The sequence below is a fragment of the Cydia amplana genome, chromosome 6 (assembly GCF_948474715.1).
Source record: "Cydia amplana chromosome 6, ilCydAmpl1.1, whole genome shotgun sequence".
NCBI lineage: Eukaryota > Metazoa > Arthropoda > Insecta > Lepidoptera > Tortricidae > Cydia > Cydia amplana.
The window spans coordinates 18,793,469-18,811,618 of NC_086074.1; the positions used below are offsets into that span (position 1 = coordinate 18,793,469).

The window sequence follows — 18,150 nt, forward strand, 5'->3', positions numbered from 1 at the left end:
AAGACTCACTCTCTAACAAAACGCGTCTGTTACGATCAGCACAGATATGGCCGCTAGGTGGCGACAGCGCCACGCGCGGCTTATGGCTAGCCACCAAAATTGGTGCGGAACGGATGTATGTACTTTTAGCTACCTGTAGCAAAGCGACGAAATCGCGGAGTGAGACACGCCTGCCACCAAAACAATATAAATCAGTCTGTTTTTCAGCCTTGGCTACCTTGCGTAATTGTTATAGATAAAATTAACTGTTCCTGTTAGATTTATATCAAGATTAGATGAACTTCACCTTACTCATATCTACAGTTAAGTATTACGCGACATTTTTGACATAATATGTGCGATAATAATGGATTATTGCGATTTTTTTACTGATTATATTTTGCCAAGCCTTTTGTTACTGTACTGCCGGAAATTCCCTATTTTTAGGGCTTTATAATTTGTAGTATTTTAAGTACAATTATGTTAATCCGATGATAATTTAATCTCGCCCGCTGCTCATTTAAATAAATTGATAAGAATTTTAAAAGCTTATGATACTCTAGTTAATGACGTCGATACGTAATTAAGACCACTTTTAATTAATAACTATACCTACCTACCTATAGTTAATGCTGATTACGGATATATAATAGGAATTAATGAATGGCCCCCCTTGAGCCCTTGACTATTAAATTTAGATAATTATGCGACGCTTTAGTTATGCAACGACTAGTTTTAATAGTTGTGAAACACGCGGCGTGGAAATCCTCGACCAAAATACATACTTATACTAATTCCGTAAAAACTTTGGCACGTAGGTAACTAACGTAAATTTGCCGTAACATAAGGTGTTAGTATAGTTGAAGATAAAAGCTACTCCAACGAAGTCAAATACTATAAGTTTCTTCTATGTTATGTATATTGACGAGTAGAGTCGGGTGAGGAGTTAGTGGAAGTTAAACACCTTATGTGTGATAGTATAAGAACATTCTGAACCTTTATTCTCTAAATGCCTATTGTTTTATACACGTTAGGTTGCGCTGACACAAGCAATATGCGTTTATGTCGCAGTAAACCAAAGCGTTACTGCTAAACACGGAAAGTGGACATTTGCCACATTACACCTCCCCCGAAAGTTCCTCTCACCGCCGGGGTGGCAGAAGAAAAAATTTAAACGCATGTTACTTGTTTACAATTTTTTCTGAAATCAATTAAAAAAAATGTTAATAAATTGTATAGGTATAATGGAAACAATCTTTACTTAACTTGATTTTATGTGTCGTATTAATGTCGTAGTCCTTGTAAAAAAATATCGTTAATAAGAAAATATTATCTTCACTTAAAATGTTATTATCTCTCAAACGTTAAAATATTAATTTACTTCCTTTTCTCATAAAATATAAATCTCCTTCTTTAAAACATTTACCTACTCTTCATCTTTAAAACATTTACTATTCAACTTTAAAACATTTAGAAACAATTGGTATTCAACTTTAAAATATTCACTCTCGCTGTTTATAGTTACGGTATCTCCCATAATTCTGATAATAAAATAAACTAATGCCGTATTAAATGTTAAGCCTTTCACGGACACTTATAAGGTCGACTATGATCAAGGACATAACTGGGTTGCGCCTCTGTGCGCACCCTTCACCTATCAATGCTATCCATAGCAATTCTTCAATAAACACCTAGGGCATGGTCACCCTTTATCAACTCTATAAAATGGCATATCAGGCCAGGCTGTACGGCTCTGCCTGTACCTAGAGACACAAATACATTAAGACAATAAGTCTCCTACAACTTTCACGGAGGATACTGTATATCACACTATGATCAAGTACGAAGGACTAGTGCTCTAGCTATAAGGTCACATTTTATAAATAAATGTGCCTAAACTCCTTAAAACTTTTCAAACTTGTACCGTACTGTAAGATTTCTATAAAATAAACATTATTATTTAACTTCCAAAATTAAAAAAAAAACGATGTAATAAATCAAACTTTCGCTGTATATCAGGTGATCAGTCCGACACGTATTAGCTAAAGTATCAATCATTACCAAGAAACAATAAAATAATTTTATTGAATTGAGTTGTTAATTATTTAATCGTTATGCGATGTATCAAATTTCATTCATCGCTTATTAAAATATTCTAACTCGCGGCAAAGTCTCGCGGCCTAGTTAAGTTTTCTGTCGACGTGCGCACAACGCGTGGCACGCGCTGCAAATTGCAACATACATGATTGAGGACACTATTCGACACTTTTATATTTAATATTATATTATGACTTCTTATGAAAAATTTTTATGCTCGAAACGAAATTGAGTTTAGCGACAACCTTTAATAATTATGAATGATTTAAATATTACTGTTTTGGAAAATGCTGGCTTTTAGAGAAAAAAAAAAATTAAAAAAAATTAATTACATGGTGGGTTAGAGATTACATCCTAGTGCTGCGTGGCTGAACGTCTTCGCCTTCGTCCTTGTTCGGTGTAAGTTCGCGACTGGCATTCTTGCTGCTGCTGGCGTGGCCTGGCGAGCTGGCACCTCCATGTGGCGCTCGCTTGACGCTTCGTATGGCTGGCTCTGCTTACGATGATGTTAGTGGGCCGGGATAACCCTGGACTCCTCTTGAAATGGGCCGGGATAACCCTGGACACCTCTTGATTTGCGAGCCGGGATACCCTGGACAGCGCTCTTCGTTCTTCTTAATTTATTTTCTTAACGCGGTTTCCGCTTTTTGATGTTGGTTGGTTCTTGATTCTTGATAAGCTGGTTGGTTCTGACTTCGTGGATTGGTGTTGAAAAAGTGGTTCTTCTTTTTTTTTTCTTGCTTGATTTTTCCTTCTTTCTTGAGTGTTAGTTCCTTGTTGGTTCACTGGTCTGGGTCGCCATCAAATACTATAGGTTTCTTCTGTGGTAGCTATATTGACGAGTAGAGTCGGGTGAGGAGTTAGTGGAAGTTAAACACCTTATGTGTGATAGTATAAGAACATTCTGAACCTTTATTCTCTAAATGCCTATTGTTTTATACACGTTAGGTTGCGCTGACACAAGCAATATGCGTTTATGTCGCAGTAAACCAAAGCGTTACTGCTAAACACGGAAAGTGGACATTTGCCACATTACAGAAGGTAAAAGGGGTTTTAAAATATGAGTCACAGAAACCTAGGCGCCGCCATACAATCTAACGCTCTCATTTTAAAACGAAATTTTGGAATAACATGAAATTTGATAACAGTAACATCTATGTCTGATACTAGCTTTCGTTCCTATAAATTGTGTTGTGATAGAAGAAATTAGAGCGAATAGTTTTACAAATAATCAAAGAAACCTATTACAAGACATAGATAAGATATTTTGTACTTACCTATGTTACCTACGTAAATGTTCATGCCAAGATTGCCAAGTTTCGCGTAATTTAACACATTCACTGCCACCCAGCCAAACAAGACATCCGCGCCAGGCCACAAAAAAATCGCCATATAAAGCAGTAGTATCACGATCCCGACTATCGGGTCGTCCGGCCTGGGAACGAAATCATAAAATACCCGATAGTCGGGTTTTCGGCACTTAAGAGCCAACAGGAGCTGAGATTTAAATATTTTAGGTAAATATACCCGTCTCGCTAACAGAAGCGGCTCCTGAAACTAGTGCGATAAGGACAAGGCGAAAAATCCTGCGTAAAAATCTCAAAAATCGAGGTTTCGTACTCGACTGTTTCCTCCTCCAAAACTTAACCAATCGTAACCAATTTGGAAATCTAAATGATTATAAAATTATCTGTGTCGGACCGTTTTGCTTTTTTGGCTAATTGATATCAGTTTTGAATACCACGCCTCTCATTGCGGCATAGTCAATTAGGCCATTTTGGCCATTTTTGAAGGGCTCTAGCGCCTTAAAAAACAAAAATATCAAAAAAAGCAAAACGGTCCGACACAGATATTGACAATATTAATCTGTGTTGAAAAAATCATTGCTCTAGCTTCAAAACCCACGGAGGAAACAGTCGAGTACGTTTGTATGGAGAAATGACCACTCCTGTTGGCTCTTAATGTGTTAAGCATGGCCTTCGATTGCATGGGAGTGGCTTTTGGCGGCAGCTTCAACGAAAAGCGCCAAAACTCGATTTCGCTCTACCCTGATCAAGGGCTCGGGCCGGCACTGACCATGGTTACCAGTACAATTTGACACTGGGATAACAGTTTAACCGCTTAACCCCGGGTTAGTGGGATGGCGCAAGTGGCCCTAATAAGGTGACCGGACCGGAGATAAAATCTGCTCCAAAGAAGGTAAAAGGGGTTTAAAAATGTTTCACCTCCTCCAAAAGTGCTTCCTATCAAAAAAACTCACTATGCTCCATTCTAACACCCAGCGCTCGGAACCGGTATATTTAAAAAACCTCGAAATAGCCCAATATTTTGAATTATTTTATGCTCTTTACGTAGAACTGAATCATGTATTTATGTAACACTAACAACTTTGTATTATTAGATTGTCCCATTAAAAATGAAATAATAAAACAAAGAACGAAAATACCGGTATTATTACCGGTATTTTTGTATGGACCAAATACCGGTTTCCTACCCCTGCTAACACCATAATTCTTTCAGAGAAAGAAAAGGCCCAAGCGTCCACGCTGCCCCGCCCCGAGCACCGAACGCCCGAGCGGGAGCGGGGTCGCCTCGCCCCTCACTCCTCCTTCTCCAAGTTCGAGGAGAAGCGGCTGCGGCAGAGCGAGACGCTCAAGAAGGCTAATCTGCTGAAGTTTAGCGTGTTCAAGAAGAGCAGCACAGGTTAGTTTAAGTACCATTTCTACCGCGAAATTGCGGGGATATTTCTATTTTACTCCAATGAAGGTGCAATAAGAGTGACAGATGAAGATGCCTGCAATTTGCGAACTTCGATTTTCGCGGTTATAAGCCCTGATGTTCTTAACGATTGTGCAGTCTAGAACAAGCTGTGACTAAGCTAGTGGTGGTAGGAACTCTAGGAGATAATATATTGTTTGTCAAAGGACTGTCTCCTTTCAAACAAAGACAGAGCGAATCATACTATCTTTGTCTTCCACTAGTACTAGCACCCAAAAGAAAAGGATGACAACTCTACCTACTATACGCGCGCCTCTAAATATTTGAATTATCTCGAGTTTCTATTCTAGGTTCCCATTAATCAGATCCAAACCAAATGGCGTATAGCAATTAACAGGCGTTCCCCTCTGTCGAGACTAGGCGGCCAACGGTCATACAAAATGTATGGACTGACGTTTATCTGACATGGCTATTTTTACGTTACGTATATATTTGACGTGCCCCTCCCCCGCAAAAATCGGCAGACTTGTACAGAAAATTACAGACAAGGCGTCTTCCTCAAGTCCAAACCTGATTACAATGTGACAAACTGGATTGCTAAATAGAAAGAATTGTCTTAAAATCGAAAACATAACATAGGTACCTACTTATAAAATGTACTGACGAATAATGCAATCTTTTTTGAAGTCGATTAAGAAAAAAATTGCCTTTTTTCAGACGACCACGACGCATCGGAAAAGCGTGTAGAGTTCAAAGTGCCAAACTCCGTCTTCGAGAACATGAAGCGAGATTTCCGCCAGCGATTCCCCGAGCTGTACGCGCAGGCGCCGAACATAGAGCGCGACGCACGCTCAGTAGTGGACAGGCTGGTGCATGACGTCATCAAGTGCTCCGGGTTCCTGTCCGTCGATGAGCTGTCAGAGAGAGTGCAGCGACTTTACCAGGTTAGCTGTCCTTGTCTTACATGTACATAGCGACTGTAGCAGTGACAAGCGGCAATAGTGGACAAGCTGGTGCATGACGTCATCAAGTGCTGCGGGTTCCTGTCCGTCGATGAGCTGTCCGAGAGAGTGCAGCGACTTTACCAGGTTAGCTGTCCTTGTCTTACATGTACATAGCGACTGTAGCAGTGACAAGCGGCAATGGTGGACAAGCTGGTGCCTGACGTCATCAAGTGCTCCGGGGTCCTGTCCGAGAGAGTGCAGCGACTTTACCAGGTTAGCTGTCCTTGTCTTACATGCACATAGCGACTGTAGCAGTGACAAGCGGCAATGGTGGACAGGCTGGTGCCTGACGTCATCAAGTGCTGCGGGTTCCTGTCCGTCGATGAGCTGTCCGAGAGAGTGCAGCGACTTTACCAGGTTAGCTGTCCTTGTCTTACATGTACATAGCAACTGTAGCAGTGCCAAGCGGCAATGGTGGACAAGCTGGTGCCTGACGTCATCAAGTGCTCCGGGTTCCTGTCCGTCGATGAGCTGTCCGAGAGAGTGCAGCGACTTTACCAGGTTAGCTGTCCTTGTCTTACATGTACATAGCAACTGTAGCAGTGCCAAGCGGCAATGGTGGACAAGCTGGTGCCTGACGTCATCAAGTGCTCCGGGTTCCTGTCCGTCGATGAGCTGTCCGAGAGAGTGCAGCGACTTTACCAGGTTAGCTGTCCTTGTCTTACATGCACATAGCGACTGTAACAGTGACAAGCGGCAATGGTGGACAGGCTGGTGCATGACGTCATCAAGTGCTGCGGGTTCCTGTCCGTCGATGAGCTGTCCGAGAGAGTGCAGCGACTTTACCAGGTTAGCTGTCCTTGTCTTACATGTACATAGCGACTGTAGCAGTGACAAGCGGCAATGGTGGACAAGCTGGTGCCTGACGTCATCAAGTGCTGCGGGTTCCTGTCCGTCGATGAGCTGTCCGAGAGAGTGCAGTGACTTTACCAGGTTATCTGTCCTTGTCTTACATGCACATAGCGACTGTAGCAGATACAAGCGGCTATAGTGGACAAGCTGGTGCATGACGTCATCACTTTACCAGGTTAGTTGCTGAAAATTAATTTGGACCCTGTTTCTAGGATAGAGTACAGAATAGTACAGGCAGGTACAAGCATACACGGTACGGCAGGGACGGTAGGTACCGCAGGGTACCTACACGATAAATAGGCTTCTAGAAATAGCGTAGTCTAAAACCGCTTTTAGCCAGGTGTCAATTTATCGATGTTGTTAAAATTAGAAATTTACAAAATTTGTCCATTCTGTTCCATTCACTTCGCGATTTCGTCGCGTCGCTACAAGTACATGCGGCCCACACCAATTTTGGTGTCTAGCCATAGTAGTTGCACGGCTACGGCGCGCTTGTGTCTCTCGTAACAGACGCGTTTTGTTAGAGAGTGAACCTTCTGTACTATATATATATTCTGTACTATATACTTTTTCAATATATCTATATATTCTTCAATATATCTTTTATATTTATTCTTGATATGTGAGGCTATTCTATTAGTATTCTACGTAATCTCGTATCAGCACTACCCGTTCATTGTTGTAAGTTATTGGTTTCCTGCTACCCAAAGGTTGTCTGGAAGAGATCGCTTTTGAGCGATAAGACCGGCTGTTGTTACCTAATGTAATGTCTGTTCTTTTTCTGTATTCTTTTTCATTATGTGGTGCACAATAAAGAATATATTATTATTATTATTTTGTGGTACGACTATTGATTCATGTATAGTTTCACTAGACTTATGTCGAAATATCGGGAGCTCGAAAACAATACAAAAGGTAATCACGGTTCATATCCCGGTCGATATAAGTGTATTAAAAGCTTGTTTTGTCCGCAGCGCTACATGAAGCACATGGAGACTCACTACACGAACGTGGACTCCGAAACGAAGGAGGTGCTCATGGACTTTGTAGAGAAGCACGCCATGACATACTTGCACGAGTGAGTATTAACATGCTTCAGATTCTAGTAGTAGTAAAAACACTTTATTGTACAAAAATCAGAACAAAACAGGAAAAATAACATTCGTTATTAGTACAAAGACGAACTTATCCCTTTAAGGGATCTCTTCCAGTCTTAAGGGATTCTAGTGATTCAACTCAAATTAGCATTTTCCCATTTGCATATTATCTTATTGGATTATATGCCGTCACCATGTAACGTTACAAGCCGTTTCGATGTATGGAAAACAAGGAAATTGCGATTTTGCCGCTGAAATATTGCGTGTATGAATATTTTTGCTATACAATATTTTTTTAAATAAAATGTAAGGAATCGAATGGTACCATTAGTTTTTTCCTATTTACAAGCTTTAAATATATTTCACTGATTTAAACTTTCACGATATTTACACATTATTAAATTGTACAACGGGACTTAATCGCGTATCTGTGTTTTAAGATTCTTAAACTTAGATACGCGATTAAGTCCCGTTGTACAATTAAATATATATTTTTTATATTTAAGGTATTGTATAAGTTTTCAATGTAGATTGTGATAAATTGCTCATTTTCTATCTATTTAACTAGATTTAGTTATAAAATTGAACATGTGTCAACAACCTTATTGTATTTGTTTTCAGTCTTCCATCAATAGTATTCTCGCCCCTCGGCACAGACGACGAGCGCCTAGACAGAGCACTGTCAGAAAGGATCCAGCAATTAAGTTGGGTTGGAGAGAAACAACTGGAATGTCGCTTGGCGGAACCAGCAAAATGCCGTCAGCTTCTCTATCGTGCTATAAACGGTTAGTCTATCTCTCTCTAAACGACGAGTCTTTCTCTTTCTTCCCTATGGTGTTAGAAACGAGCACTGTCTAAATCCAACAACAGAGTTGGGTTGGAGAGAAACAACTGGAATGTCGCTTGGCGGAACTAGCAAAATGCCGTCAGCTTCTCTATCGTGCTATAAACGGTTAGTCTATCTCTCTCTCTCTCTCTCTAAACGGTGAGTCTTTATCTTTCTTCCGTATGGTGTTAGAACCAAGCACTGTCTAAAGGATCCAGCAATTAAGTTGGGTGGGAGAGAAACAACTGGAATGTCGCTTGGCGGAACCAGCAAAATGCCGTCAGCTTCTCTATCGTGCTATAAACGGTTAGTCTATCTGAAAGAAAGATAAAAAAAATAAAACACATTTATTTAACGCCACACCATCACTATCACTACATAGTATAAAACAAAGTCGCTTCCCGCTGTCTGTCTGTCCCTATGTTTGCTTAGATCTTTTAAACTACGCAACGGATTTTGATGCGGTTTTTTAAATAGATAGAGTTATTCAAGAAGGATTATGTATAATCCTGTACTACTGTACCTCTCTTTATAGCTGCAGCCTGTGGGCTAATTATTCGCAAAGATCGATCAGCGCCCTACGGGTTCAGTATAACAACGCCTTCAGGGTGCTGTTGCGTCTGCCACGCTTCTGCAGCGCGTCAGGCATGCTCGCGGACGCGCAGGTAGACAGTTTCTCTGCTACAATAAGAAAGCGTGCCGCCGCGACGCGTCGCAGAGTGCTGGACAGTAGCAACAGTATCCTGAGTGTGATAGCGGGTAGGCTCGATAGTAGCTGTATGCAGCACTGGTCGAACCTGCACCAATCCTTAGCTCCCTATGAAATGTAGTAGGTAGATAGGGTAATAAGTTAATTTTAAGTACTAACATAGTCTAATTTACAAGCTCCTGCATGTACATGTTCAACTAACATATTATGGATTTTTTGTGGTCCGAAATAAATGATTTTTATTTTATTTATTTTTTTATTTTATAATTTGTTTACCCGTGCGAAGCCGGGGCGGGTCGCTAGTATATAATATTTGACTTATCGGTTCCATTTCTAGTAATAATTTATGAAACTCCTGCACCAACATTTATGTCTCTGTTTGACCCAATGGTTGACTAGTAGAGAATGCGTCTTGGCTTTAAGTCCGCCATTTGTACATTTTTCTTTCTTTGTGCATAAAAGTTTAAATAAATAAATTATTAGTTGTCATAGCGTAAAGAGTTTATATATTTTTAGGGTTCCGTACCCAAAGGGTAAAAACGGGACCCTATTACTAAGGCTCCGCTGTCCGTCCGTCCGTCCGTCTGTCACCAGGCTGTATCTCACGAACCGTGATAGCTAGACAGTTGAAATTTTCACAAATGATGTATTTTTGTTGCCGCTATAACAACAAATACTAAAAACAGAATAAAATAAAGATTTAAGTGAGGCTCCCATACAACAAACGTGATTTTTGACCGAAGTTAAGCAACGTCGGGCGGGGTCAGTACTTGGATGAGTGACCGTTTTTTGCTTGTTTTGCTCTATTTTGTTGATGGTGCGGAACCCTCCGTGCGCGAGTCCGACTCGCACTTGGCCAATTTTTTTTTTTAGAATTGCTGGGTATGGATAGCGCGCCATCTCCCGGTGGTAAGCTGGCTCGAGTCCGCCGCTGCTGCCGCCACGTGCTGGCGCTATGTGGAGCCCCGGCCTCCGCTGATGATCTGCTGCCCGCCCTTATATTCACTGTATGTATGCCTATAGCACTGAAGCGTTAAAACAGCGGAGTTCATAGCTTTACCTGGCACAAAGCATAAAACTTGGCAAGGTTATAGCTTTTATAGAAGCAAAGAATGGAGAAACAATGTCGTCAGATTCAGATTTGCTGTTCCCATTTATTTACCTCGAATTAAAGTTTTCTATAACGTATACTAGCCTTGTGAGACGTCGCCATTGATTTATTTTCTCAGGGAATTTAAGTACCAATATCTGGGTGACCGAGCTTCGCTCGGAAAACATATAAAAACTCGAAAATGCGCGTTTTCCCAGAGATAAGACTTAGCTAGATCGATTTTTCGCCCCCGAAAACCCCCATATAGCAAATTTCATCGAAATCGTTAGAGCCGTTTCCGAGATCCCCGAAATATATATATAAATAAATAAATAAATATATTAATAAACAAGAATTGCTCGTTTAAAGGTATTAGATAGATAGACTTGGCTGGCGCTTAAGCTATTTATGCCAATTCCGCCATTTTGAAATTTCTCGATTAAAAAACGAAACGACAAAGATTGAATCTAACTTCCGCACCTGCTCACAAAATGTCACGAAAAACGGAAATCGGTTCAGAATTGCGACCTGTAGAGGAGAACATCCAGACATAGGTACGAAATCATTTTGCTCAAGTCAAAATGAAGACCTTCGCTAACGCTTCGGTCAATTAATAGATTGAAGCTACAAATCGCTGTACAGTAGTAAGTTTGCATACTTTTACGAGTATAAATTACTAAAACTATTTTTTTTTCTAAGCTGCCTGCCTTCTTTGTTATCAATACGCACCGCACGTAATTTACGCACTAGATCCGTCTGATTTCTTTCCGAAATCGGATGACGGAGATCGGATCTAGTGCGTAAATTACCATAGAAATAGTTCTACGGCTACTTCGGACCATATTTTCACGGGTTCGGATCGGATTCGGATCGGACGTAGTGCCGTAGTGCGAAACCGCTCTTACCATGTACACGTACAGTCACGCTCCGTGATTGTTACGCCATTTAGGGTTTTAGCTAAGTTGGACATTCCATAGCGTAAGTATGGAACAACCACCATGTGGTGAGTGGTGATTGTACCAGGCTTTCTAATTTGCCACGTCTACCTGTATGTTAATGGCTTGTAACTTGTATAAGAAGTATAGAAGCCTGTATTAAAGGTACGTCTAGTATTACAAGCTTCCATAAAACGGGCCTCAGTGTTTTAAAATAGTGTACATTCTAATTCGTGTACGTGAGCAGGTATTAAAGGCGAACCCACCTCGTCTCGTCAGCAACATCAACTTCGTGACTCGGTTCTGCAACGCGCAACGACTCATGACAGGCGAGGGCGGCTACTATTTCACCAATCTGGCAAGTATTTACTACCTCTCCCCGTGACTCTGTGGTACCAATTGAAATTTTTAGTTCCTTAAGTGACCGGTAGAGGCACTGTACAAATACTCCATACATTTTCCTTAACGTTCTCACTATCGACTGTCATTTACGAAACTCATGGTAGTGCTTCTGTTCGCATAAAAGGTTAACGCCCCACTACTTACGCTGTGTTTTTAGTGTGAATTCTACAATGTTAAGGTGCAGTAGTTTCAGACAGCAGTTTTTAGAAAATCGTAGCGATTTTTTTTCATTATAAACTGAATATTTAATAAAATAATTTGTGTTGTTCCCAAAGTTGTGGATTTTTTTTTGTCTCAATACGTTTGCAAAAAAAAATTAGCAATCTTGGGGACTTTCTCTAATAACTTCATCGATTCGAAACCTGATTTCATGACTCTCGCACTATATAAAAAATAACGAACATAGGTCTAAAATCGCACCTCAAACAATTGTAATTTTTTTGCTCAAAATCCAAAAATATGGCTTCTAAAAATGCGCAATTTTATTTTTGATCGAACTCACTCATCGAGTACTTTTCTTTTTTTTTACTTACAGAAAATTTAAATTCGAAAACATGATATCCGCGATCCCGGGCACGCGCAGCCATCTCGCTCAAGCTTACGCTCAGTGAGAGAAGCACCTGAAACCACGGGGCCTTAACACATTCAGTGCCGAAAATCCGGCTATCGGGTATTTTATGATTTCGTTCCCAGGCCGGACGACCCGATAGTCGGGATCGTGGTACTACAGCTTTACTTATGTGACGAAATCGTGGCTGGGTGGCAATGAATGTGTTAAATAATACAATACTTATTAACTCACATTTATAGACGGGTCTAACGCGAAATTTATTCAATTACCTTTATATACCGACGTTTCGACACAGGTTTCACTGTCGGACTATTGACAATAATTAACATTATGTGTAGTGGGTGGTTTGAAAATGTGATGTCTACCCCAAACTTTTTCATACACTTTTCGTCGGGTAGTTGCACAAATCTCTGTTTTGACATTTTGCTGAGACTTTAGTTGGCCGCGACCATGACCAGTGAAACCTGTGTCGAAACGTCGGTATATAAAGGTAATTGAATAAATTTCGCGTTAGACCCGTCTATAAATGTGAGTTAATATGTGTTCAAAACGCGAAGGTTTTAAATATTATAATACAATACTTTTCCGTCTAGTGCTGCGCGGTGTCGTTCATCGAGAACCTGACAGCGGAGTCCCTCAACATGGACAAGAAGGAGTTCGACGGGTACATGGCCATGCCGGCCTCCATCGGGGGCAGCTCATGGGTACTTATAAAAGTTAAAGGAGGGTGGGCAAATTGGCCTAATGACCAATAAGGATAAGCAATATGTCACTGGATAGCTTATTCTAAAAGTATTAGAACTTTTACTATGGCAGATAGTCCCAAATCTTTGTGTGAAAAAAGTTATCACCGCAAAAAGTAGTGCGAGTTTAAACATGACTGTATAGTTTTTTTCGATACTAAGTTCCTGTGTCGCAGATCATTAAGGTTTTGTTATTGTGGATGATTTGGTGTCACGATATTTTAGTTTTTTATTCGTTTTCTTATGTTTTTTTGTGTCATTTTTTTTAAACAGAGATTTGACAAGTCTCGTCATACAAAAAAATGGAGTATATTAAAAACCTTTCCAATGGTGTGTCGCTTATTCTTATTGGTTCATAGGCCAGTGTCCATACAAATCTGCCCATTCTCCTTTTATTTTATTTTTATTTGTTAGCCTGTTGTGTCCCACTGCTGGGCAAAGGCCTCCCTCTCTTTCTTCCACGCGTCTCGTTCTATGGCAATATTAGGCCAATCTTCCCGAAAGACGTCAAGATCGTGCCGCCATCTCCTTCGAGGTCTGCCGTTACGCCGCACTATGTTCGGTGTCCACTCGGTAGTTTTCTTGGCCCACAACTAGTTTGGCATACGGCAGATATGTCCGGCCCAGGCCCATTTAAGCTTAGCGGCTGTCAGGGCTACGTCGGCGTCGGCTACTTTAGTTTTTTTTTTAGCACCCTGTTTGACGCCATTTTCGAATAGAAAAAGGCGTCAAACAGTGTGACCCGCTAAAAGTTATAAGTTGTTGATTTACAAAATGTACCTATTCCTGGAGGCTATTTCAAAGACGCTTTTAACTATCATACACGCAGAAGTCTTTTTCAATGTACGTTTGTTACAGAAAACGTTAATAGAAACTTAAATAATGTATGGAAAATGGAAATGGTCACGTGACTTCGTAGCATCTGTCATTTATTTATTTTTTTCGTTTGTAGTTTGTCGATGCGCGATTGTTATCTTGGCTAGGCCCCCAGGTGCTCAATTAAAAGGTGGCTATGTTATATACAACTAATGAGGAGGGCATAATTACCCAGGCCTAAATTGGTTGTTTTTGTCGGCAGGCCGCGGCGCTCTCACTGTCAGCTGAACTTCGCGAGGCCGAAGAACACATGACACTAGCGAAGAAGTTGCTCGCGCAGGCGCAGGAAATTGAGCGCGGTGCTGATGAGCTTGCAGCCAACGCTGAAACCTTCGAGGTAAGGCCTAGGGTACTTTTTTAGTTACATAACAATCTTCAAATCGACCTAGTCCACAGTAAGCTCAGCAAGGCGAGTGTCTAGACGACGTTATATAAATATTTATCGACATACAAAACATCCATAAATCAATAAAATAATATATTATATGATGTTATATGATAAACACACAAGTATACAGGGATTCGAACCCGGGACCTGCAGCTTCGTAGGCAGGGTCACTACGACTTTAGGCCTCGGCGTAGGTACTCAGAGGAACTGGAAGAGGCCGAGCTTGAACCAAGGCCTGAGATCGAGTTAACTGTAAAATATAATGAATGAAAGCTGTAGACCCTCGACCTAACCCAACTATCTGCCAAAACAACAACTAATATACGTGTTTTTTTACTAAATAACTGTGATTGTTTCCCTGTTTAGGTATTCATTTACGCAATTTTTTCAAAGCGCTTCTTCGCGTAAATGTATGTGTGTTGAATATGATATGACTACTGCATTTCGATTTATGGGTTGGTATAATTTAATATTGTTTCTTTACAGAAAGAGATAGCGAAGAAAGTGCAAGATGTCCTCGCGAAGACACCCCTAGAGATAAAACCGCGTCGGACCCTCCCAAAATTCGGGAAGTTTAAGACACTCAACTCTGAGCCACTTGTCGACTTGGAGATACCATCACCGCCACAAGATAATATAACTGAAGAAACAAAAATAGAAACTGAAGATTTGAAACAAGATACCAAAGATGTCTTGGATGGAACATCAGAACTGAAACAGGAAATGGTACAACCTTTGATACAGACAGAACAAGCAAACTCGGAACCTGAACCGAGAGAGAAACTTAACATATTAGGCTTCGAAGAGCTCAACTCTCCTCCTAAGTCCCCTCATTTAGATCCCTGGGACTTAAAGCAGACTAGCTCTATGGAACTACTTACTCCTTCACCACTGGGATTTACACCATTTGATTCAAGGTCTATAGATGAATTGATGACTCCAGATGAATTCGGTTCCGAACACTTGGCTCCAGGCTTGAGCAATATCAACTATGATATAGATTTGTCAGACTTCAGCGGAGACAATAGTATAGCGGACGATCCTAAAGAGAAAGACCCTTTCAGCCCAGAGATGAAGAAAGACGCTTTTGATCCATTTGCAGCGAGAGATCCATTTAGCCCAGTACAAGAAATGTTTGATCAGTTCACTCTTTTGGACTCAAAGAATAAACCGTCTGACCCATTTGAAATTATTTCTAAAAAGGATCCATTTGCCCCTGTCAGTACTGCAAAAGATCCGTTTAGTCCCATGGTCAGTACGGTTACTAAAGATCATTTCAGTGCAGGTAAAGATCCTTTCACTCCTGTAGTTAGTACATCTGTGACTAAAGATCCTTTTAGCCCCTTAGTTAGTGCTGCTAAGGATCCATTTAGCCCTGGTGTCAGTTCTCAAACTAAGGATCCATTTAGCCCTGGGGTCAGTTCTCAAACTAAGGATCCATTTAGCCCTGGGGTCAGTTCTCAAACTCAGGATCCTTTTAGCCCTGAGCACAACGCTTCTATTTTAGATGACGGTCACTCCCCAACGGCAGCTTGCCTTTTGCCATCGCCGTTGTTACCCCAAAGTAGTGGAAAGAAATCATAAATATGATATAAGGTTATTTCTGGAAACTTTTAATCATTTAATTGTTCGTAGGCCACGCCTTCGCCTCGGCTAGTCTGTGGCCATGAGTAAGCCTATTTATAATAAAAAAATAAAAATGAGAAACCACAATGGCCAATTCGACATATGTCGTTGTGGCTGTTCTTGGCTACTTTATTACCTACCTAGTATGGAAATTAGATAATTGGTGGATTTTATAAAATATATTTTTTTTAAATATTATATATTATTATTAGTACAAATTATTTTTTGGTGCTCCAACATAGAGCATTTTCCAACATTTTTAGAATCTTGCACACTGTGATTATTGTGTTTAAAATTATAAATCGTTATTTATTTTTAGTTTATATTACTGTTATAACAAATCGAAATAATGAAATAATAGTTATTTTTGATACAAGTGCGAAAAAGAGGAAATTCGAAACGAGTGGCGATAAATCGACACGAGTTGCGAACTACCTATTCCCACGTGTATCGAACAACGTTTTACAGTACATATGGCACTTTAAAGTTTCGACATACGCACGAAAAGTGCTATTTTACGCACTAGTGCGGAAAAGTAGCGGAGTAGTAGTAGTAGTATGTACTGTAAATAACTTTATTGCAAAGTTTTGTGCAATATCATTAATTTAGCCGATAAAATGACACTAAATTTATTTCCTTAAATAAAAAAAATTAACATAAGGATCGTCAAAATAAATGCCAAACAGTACCTTTTTTACTATTTTGAATTGAGCCTTAAAAACTGCTGTTCCAATAAGAACCTTAGTTACTTAAACTTAAGGCTGGTTTTAGTGTCACGCGGACCGTCCGTGCGGATCGCTCCGCACCGGACCAATATGTATTAAGTTCAGGCAGCGTTTTAGTGGTCCGCGCGAACGACCGTCCGCGCAGACAGCTTTCTCATACAATTTGACGGTGCGGAGCGATCCGCACGGACGGTCCGCGTGACACTAAAACCAGCCTTAAACACATTCTGCATTATTATCTACAAAAATTTACATGTTAAGAAAGCTGTTATGGTAAACTATTCATAATAAATTGGTATAAGTACACTAACATGTAGTTTGATTTAAAAATTAAAATGAAAACCACAAATTATGTTACAAAATGTTTATTTAAACTAGAATCTTTCGTATTTTTTACCAGGTATACCCTAAGAGATAGAAGAAAGATTAAATAATATAATGTACGCTACCGTCATGGCGGCATACGTTGGAAAAACTTATGGAAGGGTAATCAGAGGGGCTACCGCGAAAACAGTTTTACAGTACATATGGTCCTATTTTGCCGCACTAGTGCGTAAAATAGCACTTTTCGTGCGATGTCAAAAGTTTAAAGGGCCATATGTACTGTAAAACGTTGTACGATACACGTGCGAATAGGTAATTCGCAACTCGTGTCGAATTTCCTCTTTTTCGCACTTGTATCGTAAATAACTATTTACTGTTATAAAGGCGTAATTAGAGTGACAGAGAAAAATGTCAGCAATCGATCGAATCGATTCGATTTTTGCGGTTATAGCCCAGAAATTAGGAGTGCAATGTGCATTTCGGATAGTCCGCTAACTGGCGCGGGTGCCAATGTAGGTAAAATTCATCGCAACGCTGACGCGCGAAAAAAGGTATGAGTAACGCGTTGCTCATACTATTTTTCGTTAACCCGCTCCGTGCCACCGCGCCACCTAGCGGACGTCCTACAAGACAATGGATCCAAATGCACCTTTGACAATTACACTATGATCATTGAAGTATATCTCAGGACGGGCCTTACGAGCACTAAAAATGGTACTAGTTCAGCGGTGTCACTCACCAATTAGAGCCAATCGTGCAGTCCGCAGCTAGTTGCGACCAATCGCGCGCGTGATGCGTGCCCCATTCTTATTATCGGTAAGGCCAGTCCTGAGATATACTTACGTCAATAACTATTATTATTGATTAAGTAACATGGTCTTTGTATAAATAAAGGATAAATCTAAAACAATTGATCAGAACCGACCAATGCCCAGAAATGGCTACATTCCGAGTTTGAAAGTGCCAGTATTCGAGACGAGATAACCAGGTTTATTTCATTTACTTATTTTATGGTTTACTAATAAGATAGCGGGTTAGTTAGTCATTGAATTCACTGAGCTTTGCGACTTCAGGTCACGATAAGTATCCACAAAAATCTAATTTGAGCTAGAAAACACATACATTTTTTTCGACTCTAAAAAACATTTTTCACCTCAGCAGTGAGAACATATTAGAGAACCCGAAAAA

General features: G+C 40.3%; 1 protein-coding gene across 1 annotated transcript in view; it reads left to right on the forward strand.

Annotated features, from left to right (window-relative positions):
• Positions 1–18,150, forward strand: part of LOC134649048 (rab5 GDP/GTP exchange factor) — a 420,463-nt gene that overhangs the window by 2,068 nt on the left and 400,245 nt on the right. Inside the window, exons 2-10 of the mRNA XM_063503759.1 lie at positions 4,597–4,779; positions 5,512–5,738; positions 7,625–7,728; positions 8,369–8,532; positions 10,156–10,289; positions 11,555–11,665; positions 12,874–12,984; positions 14,102–14,236; positions 14,774–15,883. Of these exons, the coding sequence (XP_063359829.1) occupies positions 4,597–4,779; positions 5,512–5,738; positions 7,625–7,728; positions 8,369–8,532; positions 10,156–10,289; positions 11,555–11,665; positions 12,874–12,984; positions 14,102–14,236; positions 14,774–15,871 (2,267 nt within the window). The 3' untranslated portion in view covers positions 15,872–15,883. The remainder of the gene's footprint in view (positions 1–4,596; positions 4,780–5,511; positions 5,739–7,624; positions 7,729–8,368; positions 8,533–10,155; positions 10,290–11,554; positions 11,666–12,873; positions 12,985–14,101; positions 14,237–14,773; positions 15,884–18,150) is intronic.